The sequence below is a fragment of the Mastigoproctus giganteus genome, chromosome 13, assembly GCF_048544385.1.
Source record: "Mastigoproctus giganteus isolate SK-2022 chromosome 13, ASM4854438v1, whole genome shotgun sequence".
NCBI lineage: Eukaryota > Metazoa > Arthropoda > Arachnida > Uropygi > Thelyphonidae > Mastigoproctus > Mastigoproctus giganteus.
The window spans coordinates 87240254-87267275 of NC_143587.1; the positions used below are offsets into that span (position 1 = coordinate 87240254).

The following is a 27022-nucleotide window of genomic DNA, read 5'->3' on the forward strand; positions in this document are numbered from 1 at the left end:
GGATACTGTTCATCTTCTAAACAAGTTTTGCCACAATTCAGTCAGAAATTCATTGCAAATTTGTGGTTTCAATTGCTAGCTATGTAACAGCAGCATATCAGTCTTGAACTAACTCTCACTTGTTCACGCTAATCAAATTCACAAGTTTTTCGGATAACTTTTCAATACTGAAACTAAACAGATCTTTCAAGAACTGAAATGCCAGGTTGAAGCTGTCAAAGTTAGTGAAGCACTGGTCAAATTCCTGAGCCAATCTATATATTGCTGAAGCTTTTCCAGTCCAAAATCGATATCTTTGGTCTTTTTTCAGATAGCTTTCCAAGTGTGGAAGGTAGGTAAAATCCTCTTTTCGTATCTGAAACAGTATCAGATTGATTTTTGATTTAAACTCCTGAATAATTTCAGACTGGTTGCAAATGAGTTTTTCTTTTTTCTGAAATTTAGTGTTCATCCCATTCAAGTGACTCACAAATTAACTCACATTGCCATCCTTCATTCTCAATGCCCGAAAACTTTTTAACCTGCTCTTTTCCCGTCAGAAACTCATGAATTTGCAGATACACGATAGTCAACTGCTCCAAAACCTTTCCATCACTCAGCCATTGAACATTCGCGTAGTAAACGACATCTTCAAAATCGCAATCATCCAATTCTTTGAGCGATTCCAGAAACTACCGATGAACAACAGTACTACTACTGCACAAGTAATTAACAATTTCGATTACTGTTTTCATCAAGTCAAGCATCGTGTCATTCCCAACCATTTGTGTGGAGAGCCTTTCTTGGTGAAGTATGCACTGGAAGGACAGCGGGGTACTAGAAACAATGCTGCCAAGATCTTTCAAGAACTTGTACAGAAGCACAACAAATCCCGATTTTTTGGAATTCATTGACAGCTCCATCCGTTGTAACTGACACCAACTCGGTCAAATCCAGGCTAAACTTTTCTGTTATCACCAAAAAAGTGTTAAGCAAATCAATCCCAGATGTACATCCTTCTCAGATCACAAATTTCCAGCAACTATTCATGTATTGGCCTGGAGCAAGGGGTGCTGGGGTTTCAGGGACTGATGGCAGTCATCATGAAACAAATAAATGCATGGGCTGTGTTAGGGTAACTAAGAATAAGAATAGGTGTATGTATACTTGCATGTACACAAATGCTAGAAGTATAGTAAATAAATTTGATGAATTTGAAGTGCTGGTCAAGACATCAAAGGTGGATATTGTTGAGATATCAGAGACGTGGTGTCACACAGATATTAAGGAATGCAGAATTGGAATTTGGGGAGTACAATGTGTACAGAAAGGATAAAAAGGGAGGAGAGGTTATGCCGTTAATTAAGAAAAACAAAATCTAAGGAAGTGCATCCAGTTGACATAGATGGACAGTGTAATGTTGAGTCAGTTTGGTGTGACATAAGCACTGGGAAAGCAAAAATAAGAGCAGGAGTGTGTTATAGGCCTAATGACTATAATGAGTACAATGAACAATTGTACAGAGAAATAGTGAGTCAATAAATCAGAATTCTTATAATGGGGGATTTTAACTTCTGAGATATTGACTGAAATTTGTGGGTTGGTCACTCGCACACTAACAAGACTTTTGTGGATTTATTGGATGATTGTTTTCTGCAGCAGCATGTTTGAGAGGCAACCAGAGAGGGAGTACTGTTGATTTGGTAATCAGCAGTGATCATTCATGTATTAGGAATTTGCAGATAAAGGAACCACCAGGTGGCGGTGATCAGTGTACTGATGTGGTATTTGCTTAAAGATATAATTACCATCAGGCGTAAAGGAAAGGGTTTTTGCTTCTGTAAAAGTGACTATAATGGTCTCAGACAGTTTTTAAATTCTGTACAGTGGGACCAACTAATGATGTTACCAACAGCAAATTCTAAGTGGGAAGCATTCAAGGAATTAATGTTGAAAGCTACTAAACTTTTCACACCAATTAAGAAATATTGTTCAAAGTTTAGGCCTAAATAGTTTTCAAATGAACTAATGAGACTTGTGGCAGACAAGAAAAATGCATAGGATCCATATAAATTATCAGGTGACACAGAAGCCTATGGCAGATATAAGCTAGTCTGTAATTAAGTCACAAAGGAGATTAGGCAAACAAAGGCAGATTACGAGAAATCTTTGGCAAATGTATTACCAATTCATTAAGGAGGTTCAAAAGGTGACACAAGTAACTATAGACCTGTTAGTTTAATTTGTGTTCTGGGGAAAATAATGGAATCACTGGTTAAAGAAGCATTGCAGGATCATCTAGACAAGACTACAGTATTAGTTAAGACATGGCATGGGTTTGTTAAAGGGAGGTCTTGTCTGACGAATTTGGTTGGATACTATGATGTGGTCACAAAGGAACTGAATGCCAAAAATGATTTTGATATCATATACTTGTATTTCAGAAAAGCTTTTGATACTGTTGCACATGGAAGACTGCTGTACAAATTGGAGCAGAATGGTATTAAGGGTAAGTTGCTACAATGGATAAAAGGGATGTTGAGTGGGAGAAGACAGAGAGTGGTAATCAATGGATGCTGCTCTTCGTGGACTAATGTTATTAGTGGAGTCCCACAGGGTTCGGTGTTGGGCCCACTTTTGTTTTGTATATTTATCAATGATGTTGACGAAGGTATATCAGACTTAGTGTCGAAGTTTGCAGACAATACAAAGGTTGGCAGGGTTGCTAATGGCAGTGTGCTACTGCAACAGGATCCAGATGGACTGAAAAGTGCCACTGAAGTTTAACATTGACAAATACAAAGTACAGGAATCCCTCGATTAGCGCAATTAATTGGTTCTGCGAAAATGGAACTCTATGCAAAATCGTGCTAATCGAAGTTATCAATACAAAAATAGCCTAATTCGTTCCAAGACCTACAATATACCAATCAATTTAAAAATATGTTTTTTTTTATGGAAATTTAATGTACAGCAATATAAAGCAAAGGATAATTAAATATTTGCAGTACAGTAATCAAAAGTTTATTGAAATTAAAAAATTACTATATATAACTCACTTTATTTCTTTGTAAAATATTTCAAAAGGCTGGTTTTGCACAGACTTTTCTTCCTTCCTTCCATCATAAATTTGCTTGTATAGATACACATATTTTTCAATGTTCCTGCAAATTTGCATAGTGCGCTCGATATCTGGGTCTGCATCCATGATTAGTTGTTTCAAATTTTCAGCTGTGCAAAATATTCCTTCAAGTTCTTTTAATGTTAACTTCTTTTCTTGAACATTTTCTTCCTCGCAAATTTCCACGTCGTCATATGCTTGTTGTTCATCAATATTAAGGAGGTCAGAATCACTTAATTGTTCTGAATGTGATTCCAGTAATTTGCGAACATCACTGTTGTTGATTTCATCAAAGTCTAGATCTCTTCCAATATTTGCTATTCATCAATAACAGTGTTGAAATGAGTGAAACTACAGAAATCATTTGCGCAATGTGGAAAAATATGCTTTCAAACTGCTCTCATATTGCTGGATGTTACTTCAGACCATGACCCATGAATATTGTCTATTGCTGTCCTGATGTTGTAATTTCTCCAAAATTCAACTAAAGAAACTGCACCATCTCCAGTTGTTGCTTCAATTGCTTACGCAAATGTTCTGTGTAAATAACAGGCCTTAAAAGTAGCGATTATGCCTTGATCCATAGGCTGTAAAAGATTTGTCGTATTTAGAGGTAAAAAAATAACTTTCACGTTTTCACACAAATCAGAAAGTGCTAGTGGATGGCCCAGGGCATTGTCTAAAATTAATAAAATTTTGAATGCAAAAGATTATTTTCTTCACAGTAGGCCTTAACTTTCGGACAAAAGTAGCTAGTGAACCACTCTTCAAATAAAGCTTTCGTGACCCAAGCTTTTCTATTAGAGTGCCAAACAACAGGTAGGCTTGCAGTAAAAGTTTATTAAAACTTTACCGAAAGATCTGGGAGTTTCATTTCTATAGATAACCATGGGTTTTAGTTTCAAATCGCCTTCTGCATTGCCTCCCAATAAAAGTGTTATTCTATCTTTGGAAACATTATAGCCTGGTTGAGCCTTTCTTTTTTTGCTAGAAAGGTTTTTTTTGGCATTCGTTTCCAAAAAGGCCTGTTTAATCAACATTAAATATTTGTTGATCTATGTAGCTGCCGTCATCAACAATTTTCTTTAAAATTTCAGGATATTTCGTGGCTGCATCTTTATCTGCACTTGCCACTTCTCCAGTCAATGCAACATTATGCAGTCCTGTTCTTTTCTTTTCTTAAAACATTCAAACCAGCCTTTACTGGCAGTGAAATTTTCTTCCGCTTCAATCACTTTTTCTTTTGAAGAATTTGCTTGAATATTTTCTTCAGTTACTGCTCTATCCAAGTTTTCTATTGTTGACGTTTTCTTTAACATTGCAAAAATACTCCGAAGGCTTTTGTTTTTATGGTCATTGTGCAGATTGGAATTCTTTTTGGATTGCAGTCTTCTATCCAAATGTCTAAAAGACATTCCATCTCAATCATCGTAACACTTATATTTCTTGTGGTTTGTGTGCATGCTGACGATGAAGCAAGCTAACCTTTTTCCATATATGCACTGGCTTTACTTAAATCATCCAAACCGTTGATTGAGGCATTCCAAGATGTCGAGAAATTTATATTTTACTATTACCATCTTCAAATCTTTTTATGACTTAAATTTTTTCATCTAACATTATCACTTTTCTTTTTACCAGAGGCACTATCAGATACACTTTTCCTTTTATCCATAGTTAATAATTACATAATATATAAAAAATATTTCAACTGTTGTAATAATACACATTTGAAATAAACCGTTTCTTTTTATTTTCTTATGATAGAAAAACAAACTAGCTTCCTACACTGTATCTTGCGTTTGTTTTTGTTTATTTCTTGATGGAGAGGGTATGACGCGACGCAAAATAAACAGTAACTCCCTTTTGTGAACAGAGCCACTTACTCACTAAGAAAACAAGTGATGTGTTTCTATAATGTTCTCTAATGTTATGCATACTTTAGCAGTGTATTTACATTCGTAGCTTAATACTGACTTTCGTAGCATCACCAGCTTCAGTTTCTTTAGGCCAAGCCAAAATACAGCACTAATTGAAAATTGGTAGCTAATATAAACCATGCTAATTTAAGTCTCACGCTAATAGAGGGATTCCTTTACTGCATATGGGTAGCAGTAACCCCAGAGTAACATACCAACTGTTTGGTACTACACTTAGGGTGGTAGAAAATGAAAGAGATCTGGGAGTAATTGTGCAGTCAGATATGAAGTTTTCTGAGCATTGCAGACAGGCTGCAAGAGCAGGTCATGAGGTTTTGTCAACGATATATATAGGAATTTTGCTATCAAGGAAAAGGAGGTGATTGTCCTTCTGTATAAGGGAATGGTCAGGCCACGCCTTGAGTACTGCGTACAGGTCTGGAGGCCTCATTTTAGGAAGGATGTAGATTTGCTTGAGCACATACAGAGAAGAGCAACAAGATTGGTGAGGGAAATGAAGGGATCCTCTTACCAAGAGAGGCTTAAGTTCTGCAAATTGCAGTGGCTGGAGAGTAGGCACCTACAAGGTGATCTGATTGAGGTGTATACGGCCTTGAATGGGTTGAGCATGCTGAATTCTGATGGGATTCTTCTGCTTGCTCAGATTATGAACCTAAGGGGGCATATAAATTCAAATTGAGGAAAGACAGTTGTAGAATAGATGTGCAGAAATTTGTCTTTAGCCACTGGGTGGTTAATTGCTGGAACAAACTTCCAACTGTCATTGTGGAAGCTGATAGCTTAAATAAATTCAAGGAACTGGACAAACTTTTAGAAGGAATGGTTGTGTGAATTTTCTTTTCTTTTTTTTTTTCTTTTTTTTTTTTTTGGCTGATGCTACATAAGCTGAAACGCTTGCATTCTTGCATCACATACCTCTATTCCTATTACTATTGTGTGGGTCATTCAACACATGGAATCCAAAAAACAAGCTGCACAGTGTTACTGCTATCAGTTGATTTGTCCAATGCAAATGAATAAAAAACACATGTTTTCAAATGATCACACAACTGATTTTCCAAATTTATGGCCAAATCCTGAATTCTTTGAAGAATCTTTCTCTGACTTAGTTGAAGGGTTTGCACCTTCCACATGATACCAGCTTTCACCTTTGGCTCATAATTCTGTAGCAAAATTTCCATAACTGAGATGATAATAGATGATTTCAACTGAATAATTTCACTGGAGCATTTTTGAGTATACTAGGTGAAAACTTGTCATCAAATTCATTGTGCATCTTTTTGAAATGCTACTCAATATTGTACTTCTTGTTCACTTGAAACATTTTCTTGCAAAGAAGACACACCAGTTTTTCTTTCATCTCGATTACTGCATAATTAAATTCCCCAGATTCTTGAAAACTTTGTGGAACAGTTTTCCCGATCTCTTTTTTCTTTGAAGAACTGTTCACTGTTGAACCTGCTTGATCAGTAACGGTTTTTTTGGGGCACTTTTATCAGAATTCTTCCGTTTTTGCAGTTTTTATCACAAATTTATGTCTAAAAAACAGGACATTGTATAAAACACATTATGGGAATCCTATTGTCTTGAAACTTAATACTAGACATGTTAAAGAGACAACGTGTGTAATCTGCTAATATTTGTAAAATCAGACAAATGCTAACTTATTGGGGGATTTTCTCTTGTAGAGGATCTGTGTCCTCATTTTGAATTTAAATCAAATAAAAATAGAATATTAATTACAATATATAGGTTATTAAGAAATATTATATATATTTTAAATCAGGAATTCTCTTACCTGAGATTTTTCAGAAATAACTGCAGAAAGATAGACGAACCTTGTAACACGACAACGGAATGAAAGCAAGCTTTGACCTTAAATCCATATCCTAATTACATCTAGCTAATTAATAATCATCTTTTACATCTAACTAATTAATAACAATACTAATTACATCTTACCCGAATGTGGTTATTCCTGAAAAAAAATCTGAGGTAAGAGAATTCCTGATCTATATTTCTATAATATTTCTTAATATTCTTAATATTTGATTTAACTTCAAACCATTCATTTAAATTCAAAAATGAGGACACAGAACCTCTACAAGAGAAAATCACAATAAGTTAGCATTTGTCTGATTTTACGAATATTAGCAGTTCTTGATTACACAAGTTGTCTGTCCAACGTGTCTAAAAAAAGGGATAACAAAGTTAATATATTACAATTTTTCCTGCATTGGCTACTAATCATAGCATCAATATTAGTAATACTGAACTTACAGTATTACTAATATTATGGGACCTCATAAAAAAAAAGCAATTTTGCTTTACAAATGTAAAACATTCTTATGCATCCATCTTGTAATGCTATGGAATAGACCAAATATCTAATAAAAAGTGAAAACATCAAAATTATAATAAACCACTTACTGAAATGCTCTTGGCTGGAGTGGATCATCTGCAGTGTTAACATTTAGCTTTGCGCTAAGTCAACAGATGGCTTCTCCCATGTAAAAAATAAGTTTTTTTGAAACGTTGGCTTCGCCCAGTGAAAAATAAGCTTTTGAAAGCTGTGGTTAAGCAGTCTGATAAACAATCCTACAACGATGTACACTCATACAGTAATTCAAAAATTTTTGAAACATAATAATTTAATTCACCTAAATTGAGTTGGTCACTCATTTTTACAAAATGAGTCAATGAGCTGCTGTTCCATTCATCAATTAGTCCCATATAAGCAGCTTATCTTTGATCATTCAGTAACTATAGAACTTGTTGCCTACTGAAAGGTTATATCACAAGAAGGTGAGGTGAGGGACACTGGGTCAGAATCCCAGTTGAGTCCACACAAACCTAGCTTAGGAAAATGGGCGAGTCTCCTCCTCTTCCTGCTGGTATAGCCTCAGTTCCTCCAATAACCCTATAATATATGTATCATTATTAAATGATAAATATTTTATTTCTTTCTGGTATCATTGGCTAATTGGACTTTATGAAATATAAGCAAACCCCATGACGAATAACTAACAAAAAGACAGAAATGTAATCCTGTAAACTGTAATGTATAACAGAAAAATAATGGAATTAAGAGAAGAAATATTATTATTATTTGTTTTTATGACTGAACTGAATAACTTAAGTAAGTTACCTGATAAAATTAAAATACTTACAGCAGCTGGTCTGGGATGGTGAGGAACAAAGTTTGAGTCAGGTGGTAATGGTCTAGAGTGTTCTATGGTATCTTCTCCTCCTGGGGGTTGGGGAAGGTCTCCACAAGTAGCAACATCTGGTTTTCCACCTACTGATGCTTGAGATCTTTGAAGAAAAAACTCAAATTCATGAAATTCTATTTACTGACTAATTTAACTAAGAGTGCAGTTAGATTTAACCTTAATATTTAAGAGGCATGTTGTACAGAAAAGGAAATACATAACTAATCAAATAAGAATTTATACTGTGGGTTACAGAAAATCAGTACAGTATTTATTCTCTTCTGAATATATAAAGAAACGATAATCTATATACTAATATTTTGCAGGTATAATTCTAAACTGCTTCCCCAGAACCAATGTTCCAACTGACTTCCATGACAATTTCTGCCAAAAGGATGCAGTTTAAAATTACAGTGGAACATCTATTTTCTGTGCTTCTGTCAATTAGGCAACCAATGTTTTGAACCTTGAAGATATGTTCAAGCCCTCTTACTGTAGTGCCACCATAAGTGATTATCCCAGAGGGGAAGAGAGATTCTGTGGCAGCCTATTTTTGTATAAAGTGATCTGGTGAAAACTATGTGTAAACAAGAAATGCCTCCAAAAAAGAAAATGCAATGACATTACAAGACAAACTTAAAAATCACTGAGTCTATAATGGAGATTATGTTTTGAAAAGAGCTGCTGAATATGATTGGGGGATGTACAGAGTGAGAGATATTTTTAAAAATGAAATGGTACATTAAAATTTGTGTTATCATCACACTTGTTGGCATGTCCACAAGAAAAACAGTGAAACAAACTCAGAGATTTGGATTATACAGTTTGTGGATGGCTCCAACAGAAATTTCCGGATTCCTGCTACTAGAAAATACTAAATGGTTTAATGAGCAGTTAAAAATCAGCGACTCTCTTCATTCTCATTCTGTTGAAAAACAATGTATTTATAAACAAATATACAATGCTGAAGAACTTGGCAAGTTTTGGAATGCGACTATCTAGGTGCAATATGGCAAAAGTAGCCCTTTTGCCAGAAACTCCCATAACAACAACAACTATCTAAAACACTAGTGCTCACACTGAAAGAACAGTGCAGGGACATAAAAGTAGGAAAAGATGTGCATAACTAACTATAATGACATGTTCTAATGCTACTGGTACACTCAAGTTAAACCTGCTTATTGTTGTAAAAGCTAAGCAACTAAGATCTTTCAAATTTTTAACATGTAATTATTTTAACTAAACTAAAGCTTTGATGAGTTAGGAAATCATTAAAAACTGTTCTTTTAATCACTTTGTTCCTTCTGTAAGTAAACATTTGAAATAAAATGTTTACAGCAGAAGTGTGTGTGTGTGTGTGTGTGTGTGTGTGTGTGTGTGTGTGTGTGTGTGTGTGTGTGTGTGTGTTAGGAGCATTAGCAACTAAGGCCATATTGCTCTGGGGATACGGTGATCATTCTCTGACCTTTCCGCATCCTCCGTATTTGGTGGGCACGGGCTCAAACCCCGGTCTAATCAAGAAGCATGTGCTACGCACTGCTGCTCCTGGCCACCTGACTACGGAGGCACCATGTTTGTGTGTGTGTGTTATTCAGGTTCTGTAAGAAATGGACAGTGCTCGCATTTCTAGAACAAAAGGATACAACATTAATATACTCCCTTGTATAGTTTCATTTTGAAGAGGAATGGATTGAAGAAAAAGGCAATATTTAACAACTAACTTATTGTAAAATAAGCATTTTTTTGTTTGCTTATGAAACTACGGAACAGTGACTAAGTTGATAAATTTACTACTGTACATCTAAATACAGGAGTTTCAGTGTGTTTCAATGTTTCATTTAAAACATTTCTAGATTTTAAATTCATATTCTTAATTGGGAATTTATAATTCAATACACAAGCATTATTGTAAATAGTTCTAAATAATATGAACTGTACCATTATTCGAAATAGCCATCAGAGAACTGACATGTGGCAAGTCACCCGAAATTGATGAAATCCCAGCGGAATTGATTAATGCTACTGGTGTGAAGGGCACCAAGTTTTTTTTTTTTCATAAAATGATTGCACAAACAGGACGGTGGCCATGAGATTGGAAGAAATAAATCCTCATTCCCCTATCCTAAAAAAGGAGATCTGAAAATTTGCTCAATTTACGGTACTATTAGCTTAATTTCTCATGCTAGCAAAATTCTTCTTAAGATCATATTGAAAAGAATCTCAAGAAAGCTTGAAGAAGAAATGCCAGAAGAGCAAGCAGGTTTCAGAAGGGGGCAGAGAAACCAGAGATCAGATCTTAAGTCTATGACTGATTATTGAAAAATGCAAAGAATTCAATGTTCCAGTCATTTTGTGTTTTATAGATTATGCAAAAGCATTTGATTGTGTTCATCATGAAAAACTATGGGAAACAATGACTAATATGGATTTCCCAATCCACATAATTCTGCTGATTAAGCTATTGTACCAGGAACAGGAAGAAACTGTGAGAACCAACATAGGAAACACAGATTTTTTCACAATAGGTAATGATGTCAGGCAGGGCTGTATTTTATCACCACTTTTTTAAACCTTTATGCTGAAGATATCATGCGTGAAGCTTTGGAAGATTTAGGGACTGGCATCAAAATTGGAGGACTGAAGATAAACAACCTTCGCTATGTAGATGATACTGTGCTAATTTGCAATTCTAAGAATCATCTTAAAGAAACTCTAGGAGGGTATGTGAAGCAATTAAGAAAAAAGGATTGTTTCTGAATGTGCGTAAAACTAAAATTATGGTGATTGGTGATAATCTCGGTTCCAGTAAAGTGAAGGTTAATGGGCAAGATATCGAAGAAATTGATGAATTTGATTACTTAGGGTCAAGAATAAATAAAAATAGTGACTGCTCAAACAATGTAAAGAGACAACTGGCAACTGCTAAAACATTGGTCCCTGATCTGACAAAATTATGGAGATCAAGATCTGCCCCTAAAGACAAAACTGAGAATCATTGATTTGTTAATTTTTCCAGTTGCCATTTAAGGATGTGAAGGATGGAATCTGAAAAGAGTTGACAGGAAGAAAATTGAAGCATTTGAATCGAATAAAATTGGCAGGCCTAAAATTCTTCTTCATAGCATCAACAAAATAAAACAAGTTTTTTGGTCATATAGTAAGAAGGGAAAACTTTCTGTTGAAGAATATAATGGAAGGAAAAATCAAGGGGAAGAGGTGCAGAGGAAGACCTGCAACTAGGTGAAAGGAAGGGATCAGTGAACTTCTGGGCACTTTGTGATGCTACTTGTAGAGCACATGATCAATGCAGTTTGAGGAATTTGGTGGTGGCCACAACAGCTCCTCAGGGAGCTATGTGACTGCAAGAAGACCATTATTCACAATTAATAAAATGAATTTAAAATCTAGAAATATTTTAAATACCATAATTTTAGCTGTGTTTTTCAATTATCTTCCTAAGTCTCTGAGGAAACTTTGGATGAAATTATCTTTGAAATGAACAGTCACTGGAAGAAAAGAATGGCCATCTTCAACATAAGCAAATGCACATTTGGCAGCAGAGCACACACACTTAGATTCAACATAACAAAATAGAATACAGTAAAAACCAAGTTATCCAACATCCATGGAGAATAGGATGCGTGTTGCACATTTACCAGTTGGATGAATGTTACTCATAATTAAAATTTAAGATTAATGCCACAGGCATTAATCTTGAAGGTGCCTATACTATGTAATTAAATATCATAATATTAATGTAAGAAGTGGGGTTCCCCAAGGATCAGTATTGGGACCGCTGTTGTTTTTGATTTTCATAAATGACATCAATGAAGGGATAGAGGACATGGTTTCTAAATTTTCAGATGATGTAAAGATTGGTAGAGTAGTTGATGATTATTGCCAAATAGAGCTTGTTCAGAGTGACCTAGACAAACTTCAGGGTCAGAAGAGTGGCAGCTAAGCTTTAATCCAGCAAAGTGCAAGATCTCACACCTGGAGAAAAGTAACCCCAAAATAACTTATACATTTGGTGGAGTTGAACTAAACTCAGTAGTAGAAGAAAGGGACTTGGGAGTTGTGATAATGGTCATACAAAGTTTGCCAAGCATTTTAAACTGGTTGCAAGGAAGGCCCTTAGTGTCCTATCCATGATTTATCGAACATTTGCTAGTAGAGATAAGGATGTCATAATCTAACAATAGCCTTATATAAGGCTATTGTTAGACTAACAATAGCCTTATATAAGGCTATTGCTAGACTAACAATAGCCTTACAATAGCCTGTGGTCTGCCAATAGCCTTATATAAGGCTATTGTTAGACCACACTTAGGAGTCCATATGAAAAAGACTTCAAATATGTGGGTTGCACAGCTTGGAAACTAGGCATTGTAGAGGAGACTTGAGATTGAGGTGTTTAAGGCTCTGAGAGGCATAAGCAAAATGAATGAGGCAAAATTTTTACAGTTATAAATGATTCTAGAACTAGGGGCCATAAAATCAAGTTACGAGGGGATGTGTTTAGACTGGATTGCAGGAAGTTTTATTTTAGCCAGGGAGATATAAATTACTGGAATACATTACCTACGTGGGTGGTAGAGGCTGACAGTTTGGGGAAATTCAAAGGTCAGCTGGATAGTTACCTAGTTACCTAGCTGGATAGTTCTTCTTCTTCTTCTTCTATGGGAGGAGGGGAACACATAGGTTGTCTATTTCCTTTTCTTTTATTAATTATTTGCTGGTGCAGCATAAGCCTTAGGCTTCCTTGCACCATGTTGCCATTACTAATACTAAATGAATAATCTTTGAATATTTATTATTATTTATTTTTTTCTCCAATTGTTGAATAAGAAAATAATTATAAAATGCTCTCTGGGAAACTAATTTTTTTAATGAAAACCCCAAACACGAGAGGTATTAGAACCTATAGTACTTAGTACCGTGCTTGGGTTGGAGGTTGAGAAGATGAAAGAAGATATTTGTTGACATTAGACTTGAACTTCTGTAGACTGTAATTTTCAGGAAATACATATGAAAGAAGGTTGTTCCAGAAAACGGTTCCAGTTGAATGAATAAACGAGGAAGATGAAAAGTTGGTTCCGTAAGTTTGAAGTTGGACAGTAAATGGATGTTGGCTGGTGGCAGCACGTGTTTGGACTGTTTTGAAAGAGAGAGCAGGAATTATAGAAGCCAATTCAAAAGAACAGTGCCCATAGAGGTATCTGTAGAAAAGGCATGCAGCAGAAACAGTACGTCTATGAGACAGCGAGTGGAGAGACTCTGTTAGAGAGGAGTCATTAATTAACCTAACTGCCCTCTTCTGAATGGAATCAAGAAGCCTGAGAGAAGATTTGGGGGCACTACCCCAGATTCACCCTGCCATGGAACAATATTCCATGACAGGGTTGATTTGCGATTTATACAGAGTGAGCAGCTGTTTGGAAGAAAAGTAACGATGAGGGCGAAAGAGAAACCCAAGTTTTTTAGATGCAGAGGAAGCAATATTTGTAATGTGCTTGTGCCAAGGGAGATTAGAAGTCAGGGTAATCCCCAAAAGAGATATATCATTATGCCTAGAAATCAGAGTGTCACTAAAGATAAGCATAGGAGCAGAAGAATCCTTTTTGCGAGATATAAGACAAGACTGAGTTTTAGAAGGGTTTAAATCAACTAAGTTGTCTTTGCCCCACTGGAGAATTACCTGAATTACCCTCGCACCCAGGCTAACCTCGCACCCAGGTTAGCCTGGTGCGAGGTTAGCCTGTGCAGACGTTGCTCCTTAAAGCTCTTCAAACAGAGAAGTTTTTCCTGATTTATTTTCTGCTTTATTAGTTTAAATTGTCATATTAACTTTTTTCTAGAGTAGCTTTATATTCCTAGTTACGATACTTAGTTTAAAGTTTAACTTAGACAGAGATTCTGTAGATATTACTTAGTATCGGTAACGGTATCAAATCCACGTGTCATAATTTGAACGAGAGGTCTTTTTTTTTTTTTTAACCAAATTTAGTCGATTTATTAACCAATTGTTATATCAAATTATCTTCTATAAGTAGATTATAGACCTAGTCAGGATCCTTAGTTTATTTTAAATTGAGATAGCGAGATTTCGAAGCTAATCAATACTTACGAGTCCGTAGAAATACCGTTCGTGAATTCCCGCCATTTTTACACGATAGCATAAGCTTAGTGTAGTAAAGTTCATAATATAATATTGTCAATTAATCAGTAAATCTATTAATCTTGATAAACTTTATTGTCAATTAAATTGTATTTTTAACTCTGTAAATATATATAACGACTTAATCGTAACAAATAATTAATACATAACTATAGTGGTACACGTGACACGGAAGTTGTATAAAGGGAACACTAGATACCGAAAAAAAAAAAAATATATATATATATATATAACATAACTGTTTGGGATATAACTTAAGGATTTAATTTTTGTTTTAAATTTTATTGAATTAAATTGGAATCATGACTCTGACCAGAGCAGCAAAGCAAAAGGCTCAAGCTAATGGGAGTGCTGTGGTTCAGGGGAGAACTGAGGGGGGCAGTTGCCCTCTGAATCACAGTCTATTAAAATGCACTGTTTGCTTGATGTTTGCGGAGCAGTCGGGTATGGGACATGATACTGCCAAGGGGGATGTCTTTGTGTGTGCACGATGTAAGGAGTGCAAGGAAATCAGGCGAAAACTCAGCGTTGTTATGGGCCTTTATGAGACCTTGAAGGACAGGGTGGATGCCCTCGAAGGAATTAAATTGAGGGGCCCATCAAGCTCTCAGCTGCCCACATCAACGCCAGAGCTTGCACTTGGTCATCAGGCAACACAGAAGCAGCCCCCTAGGCAGAATGCGCTGGTCCCACAGGAACTAGTAGTTGTTGGTGACTCTATTGTCAGGGAAACGGGGAACATGCTTTGTAAAAAGGATAGGTGGAATAGGACCAGGGTATGTCTGCCAGGGGCAAAGGTTGATGACGTTGTAGAGCGAATATCATCTTTTAAGGGCACAAAAGGTGATATAGTTGTACACGTTGGCACTAATGATATTAAGAGTAGGAGACCGGCGGAATTACTTAGCAAGTACAGGTCACTGTTGAAAAAAAGCCGTGAATTAGGGTTGAACTTGAAAGTGTCTGCAATTCTGCCCAAACACGATAGGAGGGAGTATATGATGAGAGCCTTGTCGATCAATTCGGCCCTGGAGGGATTGTGCAAGGCTCAAGGGGTAGAATTTTTTTCAGCCTGGACTGTACTTGTTAACAGGAGAGATTGCTTCTACAGGGATGGGATACACTTAAATAGAAAGGGTGCAAGAATATTTGCTGATGCTATCGAGGCAGTGTTAGGTGGGTCGGAAAACTGCTAGTTGGGGGGGATACAAGGACTAATAGATTAACAGTAGCCACTGGCAGAGGTGGAAGTGATTCTTGCACTGCTTCTATTCAAATGAGCAGAAGTCTGAAAAACAAGATGCAGGATATTTCAGAGACTGCTGGTAGTCGTTGCGTTACAAGTAAACACATGGGTTGTGTTAGGGTAGCTAAGAATAGAAACAGGTGCATGTATACCTGCGTGTACACCAATGCTAGGAGTTTGGTAAATAAATTTGATGAATTTGAGGTATTGCTCAAAACATCAAAGGCAGATATTGTTGGGATATCAGAGACGTGGTGTCACACAGATATAAGTAATGCGGAACAGGAATTTGGGGAATACAATGTGTATAGAAAGGATAGACAGGACAGGAGGGGAGGAGGGGTCATGCTATTAATTAAGAAACACATAAAGTCCAAGGAAGTGAAGCCAGTCGACATCGATGGACAGGGCAGTGTCGAGTCAGTTTGGTGTGACATAAGCATAGGGAAATCAAAATTGAGAGTAGGAGTGTGCTATAGGCCTAATGACTGATGAGTATAATAATATATTGTACAGGGAAATAGAGTGGGCCAGTAAATCAGAGAGTCTTATAATGGGGGATTTTAATTTCCCAGATATTGACTGGAATTTGTGGGTTGGTCACTCGCACACTAGCAAGGCTTTTGTGGATTTATTGGATGATTGTTTTCTACATCAGCATGTTCGTGAGGCAACAAGAGGGAGCAATACTCTTGATCTGATTATCAGTAGTGATTCTTCATGCATTAAGAACCTGCAGATAAATGAACCACTAGGTGGCAGTGATCACAGTGTGTTGAAGTGGGATTTACTCAAGGAGGTAACTACCATCAGAGGTAAAGGGAAGGGTTTTTGTTTTCGTAAAGGCGACTACGATGGTCTGAGACAGTATTTAAATTCTATACAGTGGGACCAACTGATGATGTTACCAACAGCAAACTCAAAATGGGAAGCATTCAAGGAACTAATCTTGGAGGCTACCAGGCTTTACATACCAACTAAGAAATATTGTTCAAGGTTTAGGCCTAAATGGTTGTCAGATGAACTAATGAGACATGTGGCAGAGAAGAAAAATGCATGGGATACATACAAATTAATGGGTGACATGGAAGCCTATGATAGATATAAGTTGGTCTGTAACCAAGTCACAAAGGAGATTAGGCAGGCAAAGGCAGACTACGAAAAATCCTTGGCAAAGGATGCAAAGAAAAACAGAAAAGAGTTCTTTACATACTTGAACTCGAGAAGGAAAGGGATGAATCAGATTGGTCCACTGGATATTGATGGTTCAACAGTTGAGGATCCTGCTCAGGTGGCTAACAATCTAAACGAGTATTTTGCATCTACATTCACGCATGAGGAGTTATTCAGGAAGGAGAATGATGTAGGTAAAGTAAACATTGGCAGTGAGCTGGATGATTTTGTAATAACTGAGAGGAAAGTGGAGGAGAGATTGTTGAGGATAAACATAAAAAAGGCACCTGGGGTGGATGGGATCTATCCAGTTATATTAAAGGAGGCAGCAAAGGAAGTATGCAAACCCCTAGCCATAATTATGAGAGCTTCTTTGGACTCAGGGGAGGTACCCATAGACTGGAGATGTGCAAATGTAACCCCAATTCACAAAGGAGGATCAAAGGCTGACACAAGTAATTATAGACCTGTTAGTTTAACTTCTGTTCCAGGTAAATTAATGGAGGCACTGGTTAAAGAAGCACTGCAGGATCATCTAGACAAGAATTCAGTTATAGCTCGGACGCAGCATGGTTTTGTTAAGGGCAGGTCTTGCCTGACCAATTTGATTGGATACTATGATGTAGTCACAAAAGAACTGGATGCAGGGAATAACTTTGATATTATATACAGGTAACCCTCGCTATTCGCGGGGGTTACGTTCATGAGAAATGCCGCGAATACCGAAAACGCGAATACTGAGTTATGGCTCCCATAGTAATAAAGGGGTTCCGTTCCAAAGTATGAAATATATAAGAAAAACTAGTCTAAAATTTTGTCTATGTATGTATTATATGTACCTTCATAATATGACTATGTACATAGACAGTACATAGTGAAATGCAAGCATATGGCATCGAAATGAAAATAAGAAACAATTTAATATTAAATGTAATATTTATTAGAAATTTCAAACAAATCTTTCAAACCAGCGTCTTTGCTAGCTAAAAAACCTATACCACCAGTGCTAACACCAGTTTCGCTAAAGCGTTGATAAGGAGTTTTGCGTTTTCACGAATGATGAGTGAATTTAACGGAATTTTATTTTGAGTTCAGTCTTCTATTCACAGATTTAAAGCCTTTTCCATTTTTTCTAATTTAACATCACGATTTACAGAGCAAATTTTTTATATAATTAGCGCGTTTTCACGGACACTACGGCGGATTTTTTCTTCCGATTTCTTGATTGATCGTACCGTTGACTCATTGATTTTATAATGTTTTGCCACTGAGGAATTAGAAATGTTATCTAATAACTCAATTTTATTCGCTAATGTCATCACCTTCTTTGATATTTTCACATTTCTCTTGTTATTCGTAGTGATATTTTTGTAGGGGTTAGAAAGAACTTGTCCACAACAAAGTTACTTCTTCCGTTAACACACTCGGAAAAAGTCTGTTTTTCACCGCAAAACGGTAGATTTATCACTTTTGTAAGCATATCAATTTATAAATTGATAAATTTATTCAATTTATAAGCATATAAATTAAAAGCAAACGACGAAACCTTCCATAACAAGCGCATAACACATATTGAACAAGGATTAGCGAGAAACTTTCACGCTCGCGATTTTGTCACCCCTCTCCCCCCACCCACTGAGCACTGTTTTGACCGGGAAAGATAATTTTAGCCACGCCCATGTTTTTTTATGGCGGAAAATATTCACGGCGCTTTAAAATTCACATTTTTTAGGTTTCATTTTATATTAAATCGGCGATCGCGAATACGCGAAACCGCGAATACAGATACCGCGAATAGCGGGGGTTTACTGTATTTGGATCTTAGAAAGGCTTTTGATACTGTTGCACATGGAAGACTGCTGCACAAATTGGAGCAGTGTGGCATTGGAGGCAAATTGCTGCTATGGATAAGGGGATGGTTGAGTGGCAGAAGACAGAGAGTGGTAATCAATGGACACTGCTCAACGTGGACTAATGTTATTAGTGGAGTTCCTCAAGGTTCAGTGTTGGATCCATTGTTGTTTTCGGTGTTTATGAATGATATTGATGATGGGATATCAAGTTTAATGTCTAAGTTTGCAGATGATACAAAGGTTGGCAGGGTCGTTAAGGACACTACTGACGCTATGCTGCTGCAACAGGATCTGGAAAGGTTGAACAGATGGGCTGAGAGGTGGCAAATGAAGTTTAACATTGACAAATGTAAAGTACTACATATGGGAAACAGTAACCCCCGAGCAATGTATCAACTCTGCGGTACTACACTGACAGTGGTGGAGAATGAAAAGGACCTGGGGGTAATTGTGCAGGCAGACATGAAGTTCTCTGAGCAGTGCAGACGAGCTGCAAGAGTAGCTCATGGTGTCTTGTCAATGATATACAGGAATTTTTCTAGCAGGGATAAGGAGGTGATTATTCCCTTGTATAAGGCAATGGTTAGGCCACATCTTGAGTACTGTATACAGGTCTGGAGGCCTCATTTCAAGAAGGATGTAGAGCTGCTGGAACGGGTACAGAGAAGGGCAACAAGATTAGTAAATGGAACAAAGGGTTGCTCTTACGAAGAAAGGCTTAAATTTTGCAAATTACAGAGTCTGGAGACTAGGCACCGGCGAGGTGATCTGATAGAGGTGTATAAGGCTTTGAATGGTTTGAGCATGCTCAATGCCAATGGGATTCTTCATCTTTCTCAGAATAATCACCTCAGAGGGCATAAATTCAAATTGAGGAAGGACGGATGTCGGATAGATGTGCGGAAATATGCCTTTGGCCAGCGGGTGGTTGGTTGGTGGAACAGACTTCCATCACTTGTTGTTGAAGTTGATAGCCTAAACAAATTTTAAAGCTCAACTGGACAGGTATTTCAAAGGAACGGAGGGGTGAAATGGGAGAGGTGTTTTTTTTTTTTTTTTTTTTGCCTGATGCTGAATAAGCTTGCTTTCTTGCATCATATGCCTCTACTAATGCTAATGCTAATTTAAGGAATTGGTAGCAGATTTGAGAAGTTGAAGCTGATTGAGCAGGGCAAGGTTTCTCAAAATGGAAAGTGGAATGCAATGTGCTATCATCGGCAGAACTATGGATAGGATTTCCAGTCAATGGAAGAAGGTTATTAAAATACAAGAGGAAAAAAAGTGGGGGAAAGAACTGAACCTTGGGGGACACCAGAATTAGTGGAGAAGTCAGAAGACAGAGCCATCTACCAACACTCTCAGCAAGCGATCAGAGAGAAAACAGGATAACCAATTACAAAAAACAGTTGAAAAACCTTAATGCCAAACACGATCAAAAGCCTTTGAGATGTCAAGAGCAACTGCTTGTGTTTCACCAAACTTTTCCATTGAATTTGTCCATAAATGAGTAACAAAGTCAGAATATCACCAGTAGATTGGCACTGGCGGAATCCATACTGGCGATCGTTGATCAGATGGAAGGTTTCTAGGTAGTTTAAGAGCTGGCAGTTAATTGATTTCCCCATTACTTTAGAAAGAGTAGAAGTAATTGCAATAGGGCGATAATTAGATGGGAGGGATTTGTCACCCTGGCTGGATATGAGCAAATTTCCAAGCTGAAGGAAAAACACCTTTGGAATAAGAAAGTGAAAGAAGGTGGCAAAGAAAAGGAGTAAGTTCAGGAGCACAGATTTTGAGAACAAGTGGAGAAATACCATCAGGACCTGGAACTTTCTTTGGATCAAGATTCATCAAAATCCTTCTGACATCCTTTTGACGGAAGAACACAGCAGGCATTGAATGGAGCGTGTTGGGAATGGTGGGAGGTGTTTTACCAAGATCATTAATACACGAGTTGGAAGAAAAATGGGATGCTAGCAATTCAGCATTATCCTTGGCTGAAGTGACAAAAGAAACCATCTGGTTTTGACAGAGGTGGGAGCAGAGATGGCCAAAAGTTGCAGCCAACAGCTTTGGCAAGAGACCAGAATGCTCGGCTACCATGAGGGCAAGAAGTAAGTTTTCTACTCTTAGTCTGTTCAAAATCTGGTTTGGACTGATTAATAACTGCTTTACAATTGTTGTGAGCTTTGGTATAGGCAAAAAATGAAACTGAAAAATTGGAAACAAGCCAATTACGATATGCAACGTTCTTCTCTTGAACAGCCTTAGCACATTTATTGGAAAACCAAGGTTTAGATAAAGGACAAGGTTTTAAAGTGGAGTGTGGAACAGAGGATTCCATTCCTACAAGAATAATTTCACTGACATCTGAGCAAACGTTGACATCAGAAGTTTTGAAACAGTAATCCAACCAAGGAAAAGACATCTCGCAGGTCATCACATTTTGCATTCCTGTAAAGCCAAACAATACGAGATTGGGAATAGCCATGTGATAAAGGCTCCATTGGAGAAGAGACAATCATCAAGTTGTGATCTGAGGTGCCTAAAGGACCACTCACTTCGAAAGTGTACTTAGAAGGGTTGTTTGTGAGAAAGAGATCAAGCGTGTTGGCTGTATGACTAGGACTGTCCGTTATAGGTAAATAAACAATCTGTGCAAGGTCATTAGTAATTGCAAAAGCCTCAGCATCTCGACTAGCTGTATTGGTGTGACTAGAAAACGGAAGACAGCTGGAGTTGCGAACATTAAAATCACCAAGGAAAATTACCTCACTGTTAGGAAAGTTGGACTGGAGAAAATCAAGTTGCAAAGAGAGAAGTCAAAGAGCTCCGAGTGATTAGTGGAGTTGGGAGAATGGTAGAGACAACAGATGAATTTTACACAATGAGGTAGAGAGATTTTGAGAAGAGAGGAGATTCCAAATTACCAAGTCTCTGACAGGGAATATCGGTACGGACATATGCACAAGTACCACCTTTGAGGCGAAAGGAATCATACAGCAAATAATTTGGGTAACTGAGATGAGCAGTAGTTGAATCAACCGATAACTGAGATTCTGTCAGAAAAAGTACATGGGGTTTGGCAGACTGCAAGTGGAAATGGACATTGTTGAAATTAGAATTGAGACCATGTATATTTGTGAAATGAACTAGGAAGTGTTTGGGGGGTTTAGATCTTTTCGCAGATAAGTTTACTCTATTAGTTTGACAATTCATGGTGTATTCAATAGTAAGAAAAAGTGGAGGGGGACATGCTGTATGAAGTAATAAAATTTTTGGATATGGTGCACACATGGTAAGAATATACCCAGATCCTTGACATAATGTGGCCTCAACAATGCCCCCTACATACACACTACTCAGACTCCCTCCAGTCACTACCTGGCAGAATAGAGGTAGCAAGATTATACACTAGCTGATCCGGAAGCCTCCTAAAGAGTTACCAATAGGTTCGGTCCGGTGTACTAACTAGCAGCCGGCCTGCGAACACCATTTTAGAGCTGTACCCTCGAAATGTAAGGAAGATTGGATCTCACCATGATGTTCATCATAACCTTAAAAGTCATCAGTCATACTGCATGATGGAAGAGGTGGGGAAGGGTTGACAGGAACTTAGCTCTGGAGACATGGGTTCCACCACTTCAAGCCTCCAATAAGCAAAGTGGTCGTATTGCACTGGTTGATGAGAGTCATCTACCACCTAGTATCGCCTGGTAACACAGAGGGGCAGCATTCCTCCATGTGGTGTGGGCAGCACACCTCGACCCCTGCTCATGTTGGTTCACACCTGGGTGGCCACCCACAGTGTGCTTGTGCATGGAGGTTATACCAGGATTATTAACAATCCCACCATCGTGAAGGTGCAAGCAGAGGATTTGGCTGTCACAGACCATCTGGACTTCACCGAAATTGGGTCCACTTGACTTGAATGTCACCCGAATATCAGTTCCATCAGTGTTTTAGACTCCCAGGTAGCAAGTACAGCTTGTCTGGCTTATCTGAGAGAATGTCTGTGACAACCTCAAAGAACATGCAGCCCTTAAAAAAGGCAGATAAGATTGATTACGTTATTATTATTTGTCACATTCATTTGATGATTATAGAATGAACCATAAGATTTATTCTATAAGGCAATGCTGTTGATAGTTTAGCATTCATATCATGAGGGTAATGCAATGTACCCTTATATAGTTAGGGATGGTTGTTACATAGTTGTTTTCCATTAAGATTATTACCACTCTTATACCACGTGAAATTGATAATATAGTCATTAAGCTATTCGCGTAAACTACTATACATTAAGGTAACATTCTAGGTATCTTAGATACTTGTCATCAGATTGTACTGCTAACAGACTCCTCTTGCTGATGCTCCCAGAAACTGTATGCACATCAGGTTTCTGGGAGTATCGCCAAGAGGAGTCTGTCAGCAGTATGGTCTGGTGATGGGTATCGGTAAGATACCTGAAACGTCCGTTACCTTAATGTATAGTAGTTTAGGTGAATAGCTTAATAAACTATATTATTAATTTCATGTGGTATAAGAGTGGTAACATATTTAGTAATAATCTTAATGCACTGTACCCTTGTCAAAAGTCATGCCAATCCTTGCACAATACAGATCATAAAACAATGAACTGGGAGTTCAACTTAACAGCTAATTACACTTACCTGTAAAATACTATTTCTTAGTATTTTACAGGCAAGCAAATTTAGTTGCCATAATGACTAATTTATTAGTCACCATGGCAACCATATTCGTCAAGCTCTGATAATTATAGTTATGCAATAATGTACAATATTTTAATAAGATAATAAATAATGTATATTATCTAATAATAATAATAATTATTATTATTATTATTACTACTACTACTACGCTTTGTGCTCTGTTTCCTCAACTCAAGACAATAAAACTGTAATGCTTATGGTAGACCTACAATAAACCCAATAGACACAAAACATTTCAGTGCACAAATAATAAATTTATTCAATTCTTAATTGTAACAGATTTTAATATATAATTTCAGAAATGCTGTTGCAGATATAAAATTTTAAACAGGAAGTTTGTTTGAAATTTTATATCTGCAACAAATCTGGATTTAATGGGTCCATTGTTGCTGTTTAACATAAACCAAAACTTGAAACTGCACAACGGTTTTTTGACAAAACACCTCACATGGTTGTCTGTGACATGATAATTGCAATTCAACCTTTTTTTTTTTTGTTTGTCAAGCTTTGAGAACAACTTGCTTTATCACACAAATGCTGTTTATTGGTTTAAGCTCTATAGGTCAACAGCTGCTTTCATTGCACGTTGTATCATACAGGTGTTTTAAGTAGGTGTCTGGAGAGCCAAACCATGAAGCTATCTAAATAGATAATTAAATTAATATATACAGTAGGACTTTCAGAATAATGGTGTCTTCGGAGATTCAAGGTGCCGTTATTTGGAAAGTTTTATTTTTAATATATTTAATGCAGAAAGAATGAGACTAAATAAGAAATGGAGAGATTAAGAATGCAATTTTATTAACTGCACATAAAAAAAACAAACATGGTGACAATCCAATGTTATATTCTGCCATTGATACACATCTACTTACACCCCGTTCTATTTTCTTCATTATATCAAGTTTAGTCAGTGTGGGTAGCACAGTTTTCCATCCCTACACCCGGTGGAAAAGGCCCGGGTTTGAATTCCGTCAATGATGTGAGGAACTTTTATGGGCCTTTTTTTCACTCCACAGCTGAATTAATCAGTCTCAGGCATAGATAGAAAGATTTTTTCCACAGAAACTGGGGTTTTTCCATCCAGCAAAACAAGTAAATTGGCCAGAAAACTCATGCAATTTACAGACACAATACACATGAGTAAATGAATTAACTTTCCAGTTGATCCTAATGTAATAAGTTTGGATTATATCAAGTTTGTCACTAAGCTTTACTGTTGTTCTTCTTTTCTTCTCTGTACGAGGTTTATTAACTTTAGGAGCCATAGTGAGGGGGTTTTTATTTTAAAATAAATATAAACATACATTGGTATAATACATGATATCAGCATAGAATTCACTTTCAAAATGGCAAACAAACAAATACAGTAATCGAGTGACTTGCAGGTGTAGATAGCAACACATCTGCACTGTATGTAAACATCCGATCTCAATGTGCCATTAGCTTGAATGTTCCGTTATTTCGACAGTATTGTTATTTGTTTTAATTTCAAGTATTTATGCCCATTTTTATGCTTAATTTATTCTGGGAGAAGAACTAAATAACAGTTTGAAAAATACAGTAATTCAAATATAATAATTATAACATTTCTTACGGATAAGGAAAAAACTCTTTATAAACTGTATACTCCCAACTAAATACTCATGCTATGGATATATTCACATAAACTTTCATACTGGAAAATTTTAAAATAATAACAATATTATCCTAGTCAAAGTTCTTGTAAATACTTCTGCTCACATATTACTACTTTTTTCGTCTACAGTTATCATTTAAACTTGTCAAACAAAACATTTCAGTTATTGTTTATGGGTTTTCACTCTGGGACTAGGCTTACACCTCTTGCTGGCCATTGTACCAAGTTGTTGTTGTTGTTTGGTTTTTTAGGAGCATTAGCAACTAAGGCTATATTGCTCCGTGAATATGCGGTGGTCATTCCTGACCTTTCCGCATCCTCCGTATTTGGTGGTGACGGGCTCGAGCCCCGGTATTGTACCAAGTGAAAGTTTCAAAAATACCTGGGGAACTTGAATTTAATGTCAAACTGCAACAATTATTTTCTCAATAGGTTAACATACTATTTATTTATATAATACCATCCAAATTCACAAATAATAATTGGAAAAATGAATGATATAAATGTAAAAAAGCAGCATAAGAGAAGCATATATCTCATGTGGAAGTGACATTTTTTGCAAGCATTTTTTAAAATTTAAGGAAAACTAACCTTTTCCATTTTTGTCACTGTTATTGTTATTTTGGTTTTTTTTAGGAGCATTAGCAGCTAAGGCCATATTGCTCTGGGAAATGCGGTGGTCATTCCTGACCTTTCCGCATCCTCCGTATTTGGTGGTGACGGGATCATACCCCGGTCTAATTAAGAAGCGTGTGCTATGCACTGCTGCTGCTCCTTCCCACCTGGCTACGGAGGCGCCCCATTTTTGTCACATGAGAGGATAAGTATACAGATTTTGCACTATAAAAAAAAAGTTGGTGACTCCAAATATCAATTTTTTTTTCTTTAACACTGAAACAATGAATGTGTTAAGATTTTTCTCTATACATAGCTGCTAAGAGGAATATGTATTTCAGATTCTAATGCAAATAAAAACATGTACTACTGCACCATCCAACTGGAAATGCCTTTATACCATACACTGAGAAATACGGCATTAGTATATAATAAATAAATGGAGAACTGTCACTCATTAAAACCAAATTCAGATATCTCATACTATTATTATCATGTTAAAGGATACTTAATATTAAACAAACAGTGTGTATATATATATATATATATATATATATATATATATATATATATATATATATATATTCTCTCTCCACACTAAAAGCATAACCTCCTATTTTTTATATATATATTTATTTACACACACACACACACACACACACACACACACACACACACACACAGTAAATTCAAAAAGTTCCTGAAATCGCATGCTGGTATTTAAATGGTTTGTGCTACGGCTGTGAGGTTTCATGGGGTGTTGACGATGATGACCTTGGTACTTATACATGACAAGTGGAAACTGACTTGACCTCTTCACTCGTGTCACAGCTGACTGAAGAATGTCGCAGTTTAAACAGCATGCTAACATCAAGTTCTTTAAACTTGGGAAAAGTGCTACAGAGATGTTGCAAGCATTACAGACTGTTTATGGAGATGATGCGTTGAAGAAATGAGCAGTTTATGAGTGATTCAATTGGCTTAAACACAAAGGAAACACTGGAAGATGAACCTCGCAGCGAATGCCCTTTGATGTCACAAAAGCGGAGAAATTCATACACCATGATAAGCAAATGACTGTTTGTTCAGATTGCTCATGAAGTTGGACTGCCTGTAAGCCCAGTACACACAATCCTGATGCAAGATTTAAGGATGTGTCGCGTGTATATGCAAAGTTTGTTCCATGCTTCTTGTTGGACAATCAAATGGACAGCAGAAAAGCCATCAAAGGGGATTTGTTTGAAAAAAGTCTTGTGCAACAAAATCAAGTATCAAAGTCATGCTGATTGTTTTTTTTTTTTTTTTTGACAATGAGAGTTCACCATGAATTTGT

The 27022-nt window shown here is 36.8% G+C and overlaps 1 protein-coding gene across 1 annotated transcript in view; it reads right to left on the minus strand.

Moving 5' to 3' along the window:
* LOC150076245 (ataxin-7-like) overlaps positions 1–27022 on the minus strand; it is a 227347-nt gene that overhangs the window by 70414 nt on the left and 129911 nt on the right. The window contains exon 8 of the mRNA XM_090387296.1: positions 8211–8355. Within this exon, the coding sequence (XP_090243422.1) occupies positions 8211–8355 (145 nt within the window). The remainder of the gene's footprint in view (positions 1–8210; positions 8356–27022) is intronic.